This window comes from Oncorhynchus kisutch, linkage group LG4 (assembly GCF_002021735.2).
Source record: "Oncorhynchus kisutch isolate 150728-3 linkage group LG4, Okis_V2, whole genome shotgun sequence".
Taxonomy (NCBI): domain Eukaryota; kingdom Metazoa; phylum Chordata; class Actinopteri; order Salmoniformes; family Salmonidae; genus Oncorhynchus; species Oncorhynchus kisutch.
The window spans coordinates 10,892,301-10,909,134 of NC_034177.2; the positions used below are offsets into that span (position 1 = coordinate 10,892,301).

Sequence of the window (16,834 nt, forward strand, 5' to 3'; positions counted from 1 at the left end):
CGAACCCTTTGGAATGATCTGGATTTCTGCAAAACAATGATGAACCCTTTGCAATGATCTGGATTTCTGCAAACAATGATGAACCCTTTGGAATTATCTGGATTTCTGCAAAACAATGATGAACCCTTTGGAATTATCTGAATTTCTGCAAAAAATGTGGTCATAAAATTAGATCTGATCTTCATCTAAGTCACAACAACAGACAAACACAGTCTGCTTAAACTAATAACACACACATTATTGTATTTTTCTTGTCTATATTGAATACATAATTTAAACATTCACAGTGTAGGTTGGAAAAAAGTATGTGAACCCCCTAGGCTAATGACTTCTCCAAAAGCTAATTGGAGTCAGGAGTCAGCTAACCTGGAGTACAATCATTGAGACGAGATTGGAGATGTTGGTTAGAGCTGTCCTGCCCTTTAAAATAACTCACACAATGAGTTTGCTATTCACAAGAAGCATTGCCTGACGTGAACCAGGCCTCCAACAAAAGATCTCAGAAGACACAAGATTAAGAATCGTTGACTTGCATAAAGCTGGAAAGGGTTACAAAAGTATCTGTAAAAGCCTTGATGTAGACAAAATGTCTATAAATGGAGAAAGTTCAGCACTGTTGCTACTCTCCCTATGAGTGGCCATCCTGCAAAGATGACTGCAAGAGCACAGAGCAGAATTCTCAATGAGGTTAAGAAGAATCCTAGTGTCAGCTAAAGAATTACAGACATCTCTGGAGCATGCCAACATGGGAGGACACCACGGATGAAGCCACTGCTGTCCAAAAAAACCATTGCTGCACATCTAAAGTTCACAAAGAGCATCTGGATGTTCCACAGCGCTACTGGCAAAATATTATGTGGACAGATTCAACTAAAGTGGAGTTGTTTGGAATGAACACACAACACTGTGTGTGGAGAAAAAAAGGCACAGCACACCAACATCAAAACCTCATCCCAACTGTAAAGTATGGGGATGGGAGCATCACGGTTTGGAGCGGCTTAGCTGCCTCAGGGCCTGGACAGCTTGCCATTATCGACGGGGGAAGATGAATTCCCAAGTTTATCAAGACATTTTTCAGGAGAATGTTAGGCTATCTGTCCGCCAATTGAAGCTCAACAGAAGTTGGGTGATGCAACAGGACAACGACCCAAAACACAGATGTAAATCAACAATAGAATGGTTTCAACAGAAGAAAATACACCTTCTGGAGTGGCCCAGTCAGAGTCCCGACCTCAACCCGATTTAAAATGCTGTGGCATGACTTGGAGAGTGGTTCACACCAGACATCCTAAGAATATTGCTGAACTGAAACAGTTTTGTAAAGAGGAATGGTCCAAAATTCCTCCTGCAGGTCTGATCCTCAACTACAGAAAATGTTTGGTTGAGGTTATTGCTGCCAAAGGAGGGTCAACCAGATATTAAATCCAAGGGTTCACATACTTTTCTCACCCTGCACTGTGAATGTTTACATGGTGTGTTCAATAAAGACATGAAAAGATAATTGTTTGTGTGTTATTAGTTTAAGCAGACTGTGTTTGTCTATTGTTGGTGACTTAGATGAAGATCAGATCAAATTTTATAACCAATTTATGCAGAAATACAGGTAATTCCAAAGGGTTCACATACTTTTTCTTGCCACTGTATTTATTGAGTCCGTCAGATCGGAAGCAGTAGCGATGACCAGGGATGTTCTCTTGATAAGTGTGGAAATTAGACAATTTTCCTGTTCTGCTAAGCATTCAAAGTGTAAGTATTTTGGGTGTCAGGTAAAATGTATGGAGTAAAAAGTACCATTTTCTTTAGGAATGTAGTGAAGTAAATGCTGTCAAAAATATAACTTGTAAAGTACAGATACTCAAAAAAACAACTTAAGTAAAAATACTTGAAAGTATTTCACAGGTTGAAAAGCATTAAACATTTATGGCAATTTAGCTAGCTAGCTTGCAGTTGCTAGCTAGTTTGTCCTATTGAGTTGTTATTTTACCTGAAATGCACAACGTCCTCTACTCAACCGAATCAATTCTAGTCATCTCTCCTCCTTCCAGGCCTTTTCCCTCTTTGGGCTTTATATGCTGATTGGCATCTAACTTTCATAATAAGGTGTATTACCACAACCGACCGACCTCTGTTCATCTTTCAATCACCCACGTGGGTATAACCAATGAGGAGAAGGCACATGGGTATCTGCTTCAATAAACCAATGAGGAGATGGGAGAGGCAGGACATGCACTGTGTTCAGCGTCACAAATAGAACTGACTTCTATTTTAGCGCTTGGCAACGCAGACTCTCGTTGGCGCGCGCAAGCATTGTGGGTGCAATGAATGAATAACGTGTACATTGATTTTGCAACGCTCGCACACGCGACGCGAACGGTGTGATCAGCATGTAAGAGACTGCAGGGAAACAACTGAAAACAAGGAGACCACAGCCATAATTAGTAGGTGTCAGCAGACAGATGTATCAGCAAATAGAACCTCTCGAGCTCTAGTAGACAGGAGACTAGCAACAAGCCACACAGCCCAGTGACATTTCCAGCTCAAAGGACCATCTTTCCCTGTGGCATAAAGAGGAAGTGAATAGGGCTTGGCAGAAAGAGAGAACGACAGAAAGAGGGAGGTGCCCAAGCTGTTCTTTGTTCATTTCCCATTGCTCTGGCACTTTCAGGAGCCGCCTGTCAATGTGCTGACACAAAATGGAGGGCAAGCGGCAAAACCAACCAATGAATCACTGAGATTCAGATAGAACTCTTGAGGGGGAGCTCCCTGGCCAGTGGATTGTGTTCAGAACTGAGAGGGGCAGGGGGCGGGCGGGTTAAATGAAAAACACCATCATACCAGCAGTATTTCAGTATTTTGAAAGTTCCATATCTTGAAAACTTGATTGCTAACAGGCAAAACATTTTTGGGATTATGTCAATGGACTAAATAGTTTTTGTGTGACGTTTTCCTTTACATGCATCAAAGACTGTGGGAAATAGAGAGGGGCTTCCAGTGGCCCTGAGAGCAGCACGCTGAACTCACAACCTCATAAATCTGACATGAGGCCAAGCAGAGACAGGGTGTGTGTGTCTGTGTGTGTGCATGTGTCTGTGTGCGCGCATGTGTGTGTGTCTGTGTGCGCGCATGTGTGTGTGTGTGCGCGCATGTGTGTGTGTGTGTGTGTCTGTGTGTGTGCGCATGTGGTTGTTAGTGTGTGTTTGTGTGCGCGCATGTGTGTGTGTGTGTCTGTGTGAGTGTGTGTGTGCGCGCATGTGTGTTTTTTTTGTGTCCCCCTTACAGGTGAAAGGCCTTGTCCAAAAACTATTCACATCAGTTTGCCCTCCGGGAGAGGAGATAAAGACATGAAAGGAAAATGAAGCGGAACACAGATGAGGGAGAAACAGGCGATGTGAGACAGCTTAGAAAGACACAGGTTAACACACAAACACTGCACCCCAACGACCTCTTGCTCCAGGCCTAAAACAGTTTGTGTAAGCACTAGACTGTGGAACTGCTATTCAAAGAATGAATTGCATGGTTGTGTAAGAGGATATGGGTAGCATGTGTGGTAGATGACCACACACCTCTAGGTTTAATCTTCGCTATAGTGCTGTGTGTTGGTAGGAGGCACTGGGGTTTCCATATGGTTTATTGTGCATTGACCCACCTGTGTTGCCATCTTGCCGTAGTCAATCCAACGCAGGGTGGCAAAGTTGGTGGACTCGGCGCAGTTGAAGCCGTGGTTGAATCCGGCGTGATAGCCATAAGGAAAGGTGACCATAAACTCGCCTTCTTCCTGAGTGATCTGGAGATAGCAAGAGTTCAAAGGTTAAATGCTCCTCTGTGATGTTGTGACAGAGTATCAAATCAACAGGATGCAGTCATATAATCTACATGTTACTTGTACACTGATCAATATTTAAAAATTCTGCTTCGGGTTTGGATGACTGACCCTGAATGCAGTAAACAGTTGCATAAAAAGTTAAGTCAAACAACATTAAAATGTACATTAACTGACTGAGCATTAATAGTCAACAGAACCAGTGCAGTACAAGCAGTATGCAAACCTCATCAAATGTATCTATATTGCATAAGCAAACATTTTTGTTATTAAACCGGCTTTTGATGGGCAGAGATGAGCAAAACTATGCCAAAATGATGAAGTAATTTACATTTAAGGCAATGAAACTCTGCCTCGGATGGAAGGATTTGGCAAAAACAGGGTCTTCGCAACCCCTGAAACCCAGCCATGGGAACAAAAACAGATGCTTTCTCTTAATATCCACAATCATTAAGCACTGATGGGAAGGGTGATTTGCTTTTTTTTAACTCACCCTTCCTTCCTCCCGTCCTGCTTTCCCTCACTTGAGCTGCCTGGTGGCTACTTCTCCTAGAGAACCAGTCCCGGCAATACATGCGTAATTAGACGAGCCAGCAAGCATGGCACAAGAAATTAGCCAGTCCGTGCAAATTAAGATTTTCATTTGATTGCGTTTCGTTCCAAGGCAGAACTAGGGCCATCATTTACTGAGAGCTCGGGAGGGTGAAGACAGTTCACCGGAATTGTCTGCATCTCTTGGAAATGAAGCCTGACAAATTATTTGGCGGTTTTTATTCTGACACTCCTAGGTTTTCTGTGGCTGCCACAACATTAAAATGTCTACTACTATTACGCGAGGTTCATTGGCAATCCCTGACAGAATTATTAAGTCACTAGATTTCTACAGCTGAACTTCAAATATGCTGTACGTTTTGGGCCCTTGATCTGAAGACCCTCTTCATCAAGTCACAGGTAGCCTAGTGGTTAGAGCGTTGGGCCAGTAACCGAAAGGTTGCTAGATCCAATCCCCGAGCTGACAAGGTAGAAATCTGTCCTTCTGCCCCTGAACAAGGCAGGTAAACCCACTGAAAATAAGAATTTGTTCTTAACTAGTTAAATAAAAATAAAATAAAATGAGGAACACCGATTCATTTAGCTTTAAATATAAACTAGTTAGGAGTACTTCTCATGATAGAGAGGAGTGAGGCACATAAACTCAAGACTAAAGGAAGTGGAGCGGCGGGAGGCTAAAGGAAGTGGAGCGGCGGGAGGCTAAAGGAAGTGGAGCGACGGGAGGCTAAAGGAAGTGGAGCGGCGGGAGGCTAAAGGAAGTGGAGCGGCGGGAGGTTAAAGGAAGTGGAGAGGCTAAAGGAAGTGGAGCGGCGGGAGGCTAAAGGAAGTGGAGAGGCGGGAGGCTAAAGGAAGTGTAGAGGCTAAAGGAAGTGGAGAGACGGGAGACTAAAGGAAGTGGAGCGACGGGAGACTAAAGGAAGTGGTAAGACGGAGGCTAAAGGAAGTGGAGCGACGGGAGACTAAAGGAAGTGGAGCGACGGGAGACTAAAGGAAGTGGAGAGACGGGAGACTAAAGGAAGTGGAGAGACGGGAGACTAAAGGAAGTGGAGAGACGGGAGACTAAAGGAAGTGGAGCGGCGGGAGGTTGAAGGAAGTGGAGCGGCGGGAGAAAAAAGGAAGTGGAGCGGCGGGAGAAAAAAGGAAGTGGAGCGGCGGGAGAAAAAAGGAAGTGGAGCGTCGGGAGTCTAAAGGAAGTGGAGCGGCGGGAGGCTAAAGGAAGTGGAGCGGCGGGAGGCTAAAGGAAGTGGAGAGGCTAAAGGAAGTGGAGCGGCGGGAGGCTAAAGGAAGTGGAGAGGCTAAAGGAAGTGGAGAGACGGGAGACTAAAGGAAGTGGAGCAGTGGGAGACAGGCAGACAGCACGACAAAAGAAGTGAGGTGGTAAGACGGAGGCTAAAGGAAGTGGAGCGACGGGAGACTAAAGGAAGTGGAGCGACGGGAGACTAAAGGAAGTGGAGAGACGGGAGACTAAAGGAAGTGGAGAGACGGGAGACTAAAGGAAGTGGAGAGACGGGAGACTAAAGGAAGTGGAGAGACGGGAGACTAAAGGAAGTGGAGAGACGGGAGACTAAAGGAAGTGGAGCAGTGGGAGACAGGCAGACAGCACGACAAAAGAAGTGAGGTGGTAAGACGGAGGCTAAAGGAAGTGGAGCGGCGGGAGGCTAAAGGAAGTGGAGAGGCTAAAGGAAGTGGAGAGACGGGAGACTAAAGGAAGTGGAGAGACGGGAGGCTAAAGGAAGTGGAGAGACGGGAGGCTAAAGGAAGTGGAGAGGCTAAAGGAAGTGGAGAGACGGGAGACTAAAGGAAGTGGAGAGACGGGAGGCTAAAGGAAGTGGAGCGGCGGGAGGCTAAAGGAAGTGGAGCGACGGGAGGCTAAAGGAAGTGGAGAGGCTAAAGGAAGTGGAGAGGCTAAAGGAAGTGGAGAGGCTAAAGGAAGTGGAGAGACGGGAGACTAAAGGAAGTGGAGAGACGGGAGGCTAAAGGAAGTGGAGAGACGGGAGGCTAAAGGAAGTGGAGCGGCGGGAGGCTAAAGGAAGTGGAGCGGCGGGAGGCTAAAGGAAGTGGAGAGACTAAAGGAAGTGGAGCGACGGGAGGCTAAAGGAAGTGGAGCGACGGGAGACTAAAGGAAGTGGAGAGACGGGAGACTAAAGGAAGTGGAGAGACGGGAGACTAAAGGAAGTGGAGAGACGGGAGACTAAAGGAAGTGGAGCGACGGGAGACTAAAGGAAGTGGAGCGACGGGAGACTAAAGGAAGTGGAGCGACGGGAGACTAAAGGAAGTGGAGCGACGGGAGACTAAAGGAAGTGGAGCGACGGGAGACTAAAGGAAGTGGAGCAGTGGGAGACAGGCAGACAGCACGACAAAAGAAGTGAGGTGGTAAGACAGAGTAGATATCAAAGCCTGTTTTTGCTGATCTCATAGCTGCAATAAAGCCTGTGTTATTTTTTACACTCAAATCAAGGGAGACGCTCTCGGTGTGCATCAGATAACGACACCCCGAAGAACATGACAAAAAGGAAGAGAAAGAGAAACAACACAACTCTGCAGACAGAGGAGAACTTTGTATGCCCGTATCAGAGAGACTTACACATTATTTATTGTTTGAAATCTTACATTTATTTCGCACCATGACGGTTTCTACCTCCTACAATTATTACACACAGAAAAAAATGTAGATGATGATTAATTTTCTATCACTGAAATGGTAATGTCACTAAGACTCAATCCCAATCATAATTTACTGTGAAGTGAAGCTATGATCTTTAAGTAAAGACGCCATTAATCTCATTATCAACCTTGCAATACTGTGTGCTGTGTGTCCGTGTGCGTGAGTGCTGAGTGTCTGCCCGTGTGTGATGAGTGTCTGCCCGTGTGTGATGAGTGTCTGCCCGTGTGTGATGAGTGTCTGCCCGTGTGTGATGAGTGTCTGTCCGTGTGTGATGAGTGTCTGCCCGTGTGCAGGCCTGCATGTTCATGCACACTTTTGGAGTGTTCACGTCATCATCCTTCCCTCCATTCACTCCTCCCCCGTCATGCTGTCATCAGTCCCAGAGGTTGGTTGGAGAGCAGCCACACCCACAACAACTTAAGCATGTCTACTGACCCAGACTCAATCATCTAAAAGTGCCATTAGCCTCCACTTCAGTCAGTGAAGGCAGGCTTTCATTCACCCCATTCATTTCTATCAGCGGCCGGTGCTAGAGTCACAAGGGTGTGTCCCCTATGAGCCCTGGTCAAAAGTAGTGCACTTTATAGGGAATAGTGTTCCATTTAGGAAGTACCCAAATCCTTTCACAGGTTGAAGTACTTCAATTGTGCTTCAGCAAAGGGTTCCATTCAGAAGGGTTATTACTAAAACCGCCGTTGGTGGTGAAGTGGCTCCTTTCTGAGAGCTGTTCACAGGCTTAAGTGGTAATGTGATGACAAATGAGTTGAATTGCATTACCGGAAATATCCGTCAAACATAGATGGTTAAAATGAGAAGTGTTAGAGGTCTGTTATTGGTTAAATGTCCATGTATGACATCAATTAGATGGATGCTGTTACTTCCTTTATTTCCATTATATATAATTCCTCATGGAACAGTGTTGCTATTAAAACTTCAGAGCCCTAGGGCTGTATGTGTCAAGCGTCTCAGAGTAGGGTGCTGCAGTGTTCATTTTGGCATCCATTTTAGATTTAATATAGTATTTATGACTAAAATACCTTTTAGTCTCAAGTCACATTTTAGTCATGTCATCCATAGTTTTAGTTATTATCAGTCGACTAAAACCTGGGACAATGTGTGTATTTTTAAGTCGCAGTCATTTTAGTCAAATATTAGTCCGTTTATTTCCATGTGCACATTAAGATAGACCTATTTGGACCAGACTATGCCCTCATACAGTATAGTTGGCACATTGCAATTGTGGCAGATTGTAACCAATGGCAGCCATGATTTACCATATAGGCTACATGTTAAACAATTTAGACATGAAGTGATTTTCTCCCCATCACAACCTTAGGATGGAGGATAGGGCTGTGATATTATAAAATAGTGATATTTTTTCCATGGCAAAAATGAAAAGATCGGCGACAATCAGACAGCACACCCGAAAGACGTTAATCCCGCCAATTAAATATTCTGCAAAGGCATGCATGCTTATGATTGGATAAAACATTTGAGAAAAAGCTTCATGTTAAATTTGATGTTCATTAATATCACATGGAATTCTCATCATCACATTTGTTGAAAAGGAAAACTAATTTGTTAGTCATTGTTTTTTTTCTTTCTTCAGGACATCTCGTCTCGTTATTGCCATTCATTTGGGTCAGGAAAAATGGGTTGTTGACTAATATTTTGTTGTCAGTTATTGTTGAAATGAACACTGGGGGTGCTGATCGCCACCTGATCCTAGATCAGCACTTCTATTCTGAGTAGTGATGACAAATTGACAATTGTTCTTAACGTTTAAACTGCAATTTGTTTTGTTTTTCTTTAAAACTCTAAGACAAATTCATTATATTCCATATGAATTCCCATTTAATTCCCATTCTCATTTAACTTCTCAAAGTATTGCCATGCAGGGCTTCGCTGCTGTCGCCTGCCTTTCCCTGACATCTTTCCAACTGTTAAATATTATGACAAGGTGGGTGGAGTCGACTACTAAATAATTGATTGGTCGACTCCTTGCACGTGGACAGGGCAGCCACCAGGCAGGCAGTCAGACCCGTGCACTAGGCCTATCTATCAGTATAGACAGGGCAGCCACCAGGCAGACAGTCAGAACCGTGCACTAGGCCTGTCTATCAGTATAGACAGGGCAGCCACCAGGCAGACAGTCAGAACCGTGCACTAGGTTTATCTATCAGTATAGACAGGGCAGCCACCAGGCAGACAGTCAGAACCGTGCATGAGGTCTATCTATCAGTATAGACAGGGCAGCCACCAGGCAGACAGTCAGAACCGTGCACTAGGCCTATCTATCAGTATAGACAGGGCAGCCACCAGGCAGACAGTCAGAACCGTGCACTAGGCCTATCTATCAGTATAGACAGGGCAGCCACCAGGCAGACAGTCAGAACCGTGCACTAGGCCTATCTATCAGTATAGACAGGGCAGCCACCAGGCAGACAGTCAGAACCGTGCACTAGGCCTATCTATCAGTATAGACAGGGCAGCCACCAGGCAGACAGTCAGAACCGTGCACTAGGTCTATCTATCAGTATAGACAGGGCAGCCACCAGGCAGACAGTCAGAACCGTGCACTAGGTTTATCTATCAGTATAGACAGGGCAGCCACCAGGCAGACAGTCAGAACCGTGCATGAGGTCTATCTATCAGTATAGACAGGGCAGCCACCAGGCAGACAGTCAGAACCGTGCACTAGGCCTATCTATCAGTATAGACAGGGCAGCCACCAGGCAGACAGTCAGAACCGTGCACTAGGCCTATCTATCAGTATAGACAGGGCAGCCACCAGGCAGACAGTCAGAACCGTGCACTAGGCCTATCTATCAGTATAGACAGGGCAGCCACCAGGCAGACAGTCAGAACCGTGCACTAGGTCTATCTATCAGTATAGACAGGGCAGCCACCAGGCAGACAGTCAGAACCGTGCACTAGGTTTATCTATCAGTATAGACAGGGCAGCCACCAGGCAGACAGTCAGAACCGTGCATGAGGTCTATCTATCAGTATAGACAGGGCAGCCACCAGGCAGACAGTCAGAACCGTGCACTAGGCCTATCTATCAGTATAGACAGGGCAGCCACCAGGCAGACAGTCAGAACCGTGCACTAGGCCTATCTATCAGTATAGACAGGGCAGCCACCAGGCAGACAGTCAGAACCGTGCACTAGGCCTATCTATCAGTATAGACAGGGCAGCCACCAGGCAGACAGTCAGAACCGTGCACTAGGCCTATCTATCAGTATAGACAGGGCAGCCACCAGGCAGACAGTCAGAACCGTGCACTAGGTCTATCTATCAGTATAGACAGGGCAGCCACCAGGCAGACAGTCAGAACCGTGCACTAGGCCTATCTATCAGTATAGACAGGGCAGCCACCAGGCAGACAGTCAGAACCGTGCACTAGGTTTATCTATCAGTATAGACAGGGCAGCCACCAGGCAGACAGTCAGAACCGTGCACTAGGCCTATCTATCAGTATAGACAGGGCAGCCACCAGGCAGACAGTCAGAACCGTGCACTAGGTCTATCTATCAGTATAGACAGGGCAGCCACCAGGCAGACAGTCAGAACCGTGCACGAGGTCTATCTATCAGTATAGACAGGGCAGCCACCAGGCAGACAGTCAGAACCGTGCACTAGGTTTATCTATCAGTATAGACAGGGCAGCCACCAGGCAGACAGTCAGAACCGTGCACTAGGTTTATCTATCAGTATAGACAGGGCAGCCACCAGGCAGACAGTCAGAACTGTGCACGAGGTCTATCTATCAGTATAGACAGGGCAGCCACCAGGCAGACAGTCAGAACCGTGCACTAGGCCTATCTATCAGTATAGACAGGGCAGCCACCAGGCAGACAGTCAGAACCGTGCACTAGGCCTATCTATCAGTATAGACAGGGCAGCCACCAGGCAGACAGTCAGAACTGTGCACTAGGCCTATCTATCAGTATAGACAGGGCAGCCACCAGGCAGACAGTCAGAACCGTGCACTAGGCCTATCTATCAGTATAGACAGGGCAGCCACCAGGCAGACAGTCAGAACCGTGCACTAGGTTTATCTATCAGTATAGACAGGGCAGCCACCAGGCAGACAGTCAGAACCGTGCATGAGGTCTATCTATCAGTATAGACAGGGCAGCCACCAGGCAGACAGTCAGAACCGTGCATGAGGTCTATCTATCAGTATAGACAGGGCAGCCACCAGGCAGACAGTCAGAACCGTGCACTAGGCCTATCTATCAGTATAGACAGGGCAGCCACCAGGCAGACAGTCAGAACCGTGCACTAGGCCTATCTGTCGACAATCAAAAGCTGTATCGTGCAATGGAATGCTGCATCTCGCAATTTTTTGGCTTGTAATGTCTCGCAACTTCATTAAAGCTGAGCACATCATCAAAAAAATAGGCTGGGATATTGAGATGAGCAAGACAAAACACTGTGCATGAGTTTGCGTAATACTGTTCACAGCGTGGTAACCAGGACACCTAAACAACTGATAAGTTGAGCTTCACGCTTGAAATCTTAGTTGTTGTCCAACTTAACCCCGCTATGATGTTTACTTTCTGCATCTACCCCCAAAAATAAAATAAAATATTTTTCTTAACATTAAGGATCTCAATTTCATTTAAAAGTTTTAACGTTCAGACCCATAATACTGAGATGCTTTATAAAAAAGGATGCAGGCTTTCTCCAGAACTCAGCCCCCCAGACCTCAGCACCCCTCCCCCCCAGACCTCAGCCCCTACCCCCCCAGACCTCAGCGCCCCTCCCCCCCAGCGCCCCTCCCCCCCCAGCCCTCAGCGCCCCTCCCCCCCAGCGCCCCCCCACAGACTTCAGCCACCCACCCGGTCTTCCTTCCATTGCTCGTTCTACGACCTACCCTGTCGAAGGGGATGCTGTACTTCTTCAGTATGGACGGGGAGATGAGAGTCATCTTGTGGCGGAGAAAGGCGTCACAGCCCTGGGAACTGCCTGGGAAGAAACCTGCAGTTGGGGGAACAACACACAAAAACACCACATTACTAAATTGCCTCCCATTTCCTGAATCCACCTGTTGTGGCATCCATACTAGTGAAATGTGTTCTGCATGTGAAATATAGCGTGTTTCCCAAGGGAATTTGTAACATTTAAAACCTCAAACAATACACTATAATTTTGTCATCGGCTTCCTGCTTATGTCGACTACATAACCCCACTTCCGGGGAGTGGATAAGCCACAGGAGGGAGGTCTGGCTTCTTACAGACAGAGACATTGCAGGACAGGCTTAAGCTCTCCACCCAAATGGGAGATATGGGTGGTTGGGGGTTATCAGTAAAGAGCTCCCCTCTGTCAGATGGAAAACGTGGGGGGGGGGGGGGGGGGGGGTGTCACAGCGCTCTGAGCAACATGCAGTGCACGCCCAGAAAGCCTTTAATTATCATCATTTCCTTGGTCCCACAATCCCTCCCTTCGTGTCGGACCCCGGGTCACCGCCAACGGGTCACCGGACCAGGCTGCACAACAAGCCAAACTGAAGAGTGAGAAACACATAGGAACATACCTCCGCCGACCAGCGTCAAATGGCGCATGGTGATATCATGTAAAGTACTTGAGAGCTTGTGCCAGCTGCGTCACATGACACCATTTTCTTTTTTCAAACTTGTGAAAGCATGCGAGTGGCGGTTATTTTCTGCATCGTACCATTTCATCTTTCTTTTGTCTTTTTTTAACTTCTACGGCCCATTTATGTCACCTTTTCTACACAGACTTCTCAGGGCGAGAGGTGGCTGTCCCCTAAACAACAACTAATCTCAATCATGTGTAAAACCCTCACCTCTTTCTTCATCGCCCATCTTCAGAGGACTACAATTCATTTCACGGCCAGAGCCTCAAAGACCAGAGCCATCTCTTCAAAAACAAACCAGCGTCTCTCGTATAAATCATTAGTGTGAGACCTTCAACTTACTAGAAAAGAGGGAAAGAGATCTGTTTCTCTGTCTCTCGCTCTCTCACACCTCTGACGAGCCGTCTGTGCCATGCCTCAAAGAATGGGAGATCGTTTGCCCAGTTAAACTTTAATGTAACTGACAGTATAATCGAGACCCATTTCAAACTTCATTTTCATTGCATTGTTTCAGAGCCTGTTGGTCTCAGAGGCTCTCTCTCTGGCGGCTGCTGCGTGAGCTGATAAAGGTGAATAATGTGCTGGCGGAGCCCGTGTATTAATCCCCATTAAAATGCAGCTGGCAGTGTGAAACTCTCCCCGGGGCAATATTAACTTTAAGCTTCATTTTGTCCTTTGAGTTTGAGATGAAGTTCTCTCTCCTAAGTGATTTTGTAAGCGATTTCAAATGGGGCTTTCTCCATTCTGATTGTTTTATACTGTTCAATCAAACCTCAATCAAAAAGAATCAATTTCTGCATTCCCTGCACTCATTTGAGATCATTTCCACACTGCCACTTAGAGCTGCACGATATGGCAAAAAAAAATCTAAGCTTTATTTATTTTCAACAATAACTGCAACATGACTTGCAATTTTATATTTAAAATTTTTTTTAAATAAAAACTTGGGTGAATTGTTGGAATCATGGATGTAGAATAAGTATTATTAGTATATGATAGTGGTCACTTTGAACACAGTGTTGTTTGACATGACAATGAAAGAAAAAGCCAGGCAGGAGTTATTGTGACAGGGTAGGAACCAAAGGGTTGGTCAGAGTTTCCTAGGGGACCCAATAACCTTTGGCTACATTGAATGTTCTCTTAGCTATTACATGCAGCTAACATATTCATGCTTCACCTATTTCTCTTTGATTTAGAAGACACTGTTGCACAAACACGATTTAGGTCTACACCATCACTGGTATCAGGCTTCATTAGCTAGCTACGTTTGTGCTGACTCATAGCCAACATAGCTATTAGCATTAGCTAATTAGTGGCTAAAACTATTTATTTTAGCCACAACTTGCTTAGAAAAGACAAACTAGCTGTTTGCAGACAGTAAGATACAAACTAATAGCATAATTATAGAACGCTTGTGGATTTATATTAAGAGCAAAGTGGAAATTAGCATTGTTAGCATGTGCTGCATTGACCATGCAGACTGAACGCAAGTTGTCTCATGGTCGAGCAACAAAAACTGTGCTCATTGAGTGACAGGGGGCAGGCCTCGTCGCATATCAGATTTAGCAAACCAAACACTAAAATACCATTCTAGAATGTAAAGTAAAAACTGAAACCGTTCCGTGAAGGTATATAGTAAAACATGGTCAGTGTGCATGAGGATCTGGAGTAGTCTTACCTTGAGCCAGCCTCTCCAGCCTTTTCCCGTGCTCAGGTGGGATGGCATACCTGAATGGAGGGAAAGAGAAAATTAAGTGGGTGAAGGGGACTAAAGAAGAGAGAAGGAGAAATTACCATTTAAGGATCTAAAATGCTTAGTACTCTGGTCAAAGTCCTCATTACACACACACACACACACACACACACACTTAACTGGGCTAATATCCCAAACATGAAAGGTAATTAATCAGACCATCTTTGAGAAATCAAATGACGAGGACTTTGTAGTGCTCTTTCCCCATTTCAAATGAAATCATCTGAAACCAAGGGAAAGAGAGAAGAGGTAAATCTCTCCCTCTCTGTCCGCATTAGAGAGCCAGAGCTTTTACTGCATTTGTTATTACAATAATTGTTTACTAGTGTTTAGAGAACACTTAACCCCTCAGAGACCTCTGTATAACACACCATGTACAAAATCTGCACCTCAACCTCCCTCTGGCCAAAAGCTTGTTTCAGTGATCAGAACAGAAAGGCAGATTATGGAGTCTATGGTGACGGAGTGCCGCTGTGTTAGACTGCCATCGGGTGGGCGGAGAGGGGAGTGCATGATAATTAGTTGTAGGTAAAGAAGAAGGTCAACTTGCAGGTTTGTCTCAATATTACAATCTGTGTGTGTGTGTGTGTGTGTGTGTGTGTTATATTGCAGTACCAGTCAAAAGTTTTAGAACACCTACTCATTCAAGGGTTTTTCTTTATTTTTGTAACAATTTTCTACATTGTAGAATAATAGAAGACATCAAAACGATAAACACAGAGTCATGTAGTACTACATGATTCCATGTGTTATTTCATAGTTTTGATGTCCTCATTATTATTCTAAAATGTAGAAAATAGTAAAAAAAAGAAAGAAAAACCCTTGAATGAGTAGGTGTTCTAAAACTTTTGACTGGTACTGTATGTAAATACGGTATTTGTTTTGAATTTTTTTCTAAAAAACTTTTTTGCTTTTTCATTATAGGGTATTGTGTGTAGATTGAGTATATTTTATTTAATACATTTTAGTATAAGGCTGTAATGTAACAAAACGTGGAAAAAGAAAAGTGGTCTGATTACTTTTCGAATGCACTGTAGATCAATGTTTTTTTCTGTGATCGAATTAACATTATATCCGCCCATTCTCAATGCAACAAACCAAAACAAATCTAACTTTGCCAGATTGAGCCTGTGATTTTTATGAAGGCAGAGCCAGAGCAGTAGAATTCTATTGGTGGGGGTAGCCCACAAGCAGTCTTTCAATCAGCCGCCAGTGAATACGCTTTTCAGATCAGGGGACAGGGTTAATTAGATAATTAGATGTTATTTGCTAGTTAGCAAGTTACCAGTCCAGTTATAGATAAGTATAGGTCAGCAAATGGAGAGTTACTGCTTCCTACAAGAGCACAAAACGTGTAGGCTACATTTCAAGCGGTCTTTAAAACATTAGGTTTTTACATGACTGGCTTTTCAAAGGGGCAGTGTTGTATTTTGAGACGGGCTTGATATGCAAATATGCAGAGGGATAGTCTAATTATCTGTAATGTTCATGGTTTTGGTTCAATTTGTAACAAAAAGGGCATTTTCATAGACTGAAAGCCAGATTAGTGATTATTGCAACAACAACAAATCCAGGTTCAACTGTTTTGATGAAAATAATTAAATTATTAGTGGGCCTTATAGTTGTGAAAGACATGCATTTACACCAAGTATGAATTTTATGAATTCATTAGATTATTCATGACTGTTTGAAATGTGGTGTATAGACCTTTATTTGTGCAACAGAGCTTAAGAGTAAATTATAAAAAATATACAAATAAGCAAGATAAGATTGTGCTAAAGCAGTGAATAAAACACTCTGCCAACCCGGATGTCTTAGCGGTGTCTGAATCCTGGCTTAGGAAGGCCACCAAAAACCCTTAAATTTCCATCCCTAACTATAACATTTTCCGCCAAGATAGAACTGCCAAAGGGGGCGGAGTTTCAATATACTGCAGAGTTCGGTCTTACTATCCAGGTCTGTACCCAAACAATTTGAACTTCTACTTTTAAAAATCCACCTTTCCAGAAACAAGTCTCTCACCCTTGCCACTTGCTACAGACCACCTTCTGCCCCCAGCTGTGCCCTGGACACCAAATGTGAATTGATTGCCTCCCATCTATCTTCAGAGCTCGTGCTGCTAGGTGACCTAAACTGGGGCATGCTTAACCATCCTACAATCTAAGCTTGATGCCATCAATCTCACACAAATGATCAATGAACCTACCAGGTGCAACCCAGAATCCGTAAACACGGGCACCCTCATAGATATCATCCTAACCAACCTGCCCTTTCTAATCGACCTGGCCGGGGTATCCTGGAATGATATTGACCTCGTCCCATCAGTAGAGGATGCCTGGTTATTCTTTAAAAGTGCCTTCCTCACCATCTTAAATAATCATGCTCCATTTAAAAAATATATATGTAGCCCTTGGTTCACTCCAGACCCAACTGCC

The 16,834-nt window shown here is 44.8% G+C and overlaps 1 protein-coding gene across 5 annotated transcripts in view; it reads right to left on the reverse strand.

The window, feature by feature from the left end:
* LOC109888510 (lysine-specific demethylase 4B) overlaps positions 1 to 16,834 on the reverse strand; it is a 91,866-nt gene that overhangs the window by 55,164 nt on the left and 19,868 nt on the right. For all 5 annotated transcript variants that reach the window (XM_031822417.1, XM_031822416.1, XM_031822415.1 and 2 more), the window contains exons 6-8: positions 14,325 to 14,374; positions 11,923 to 12,026; positions 3,647 to 3,784 (exon numbers count right to left, since the gene is read on the reverse strand). In XM_031822417.1, the coding sequence (XP_031678277.1) occupies positions 3,647 to 3,784; positions 11,923 to 12,026; positions 14,325 to 14,374 (292 nt within the window). The remainder of the gene's footprint in view (positions 1 to 3,646; positions 3,785 to 11,922; positions 12,027 to 14,324; positions 14,375 to 16,834) is intronic.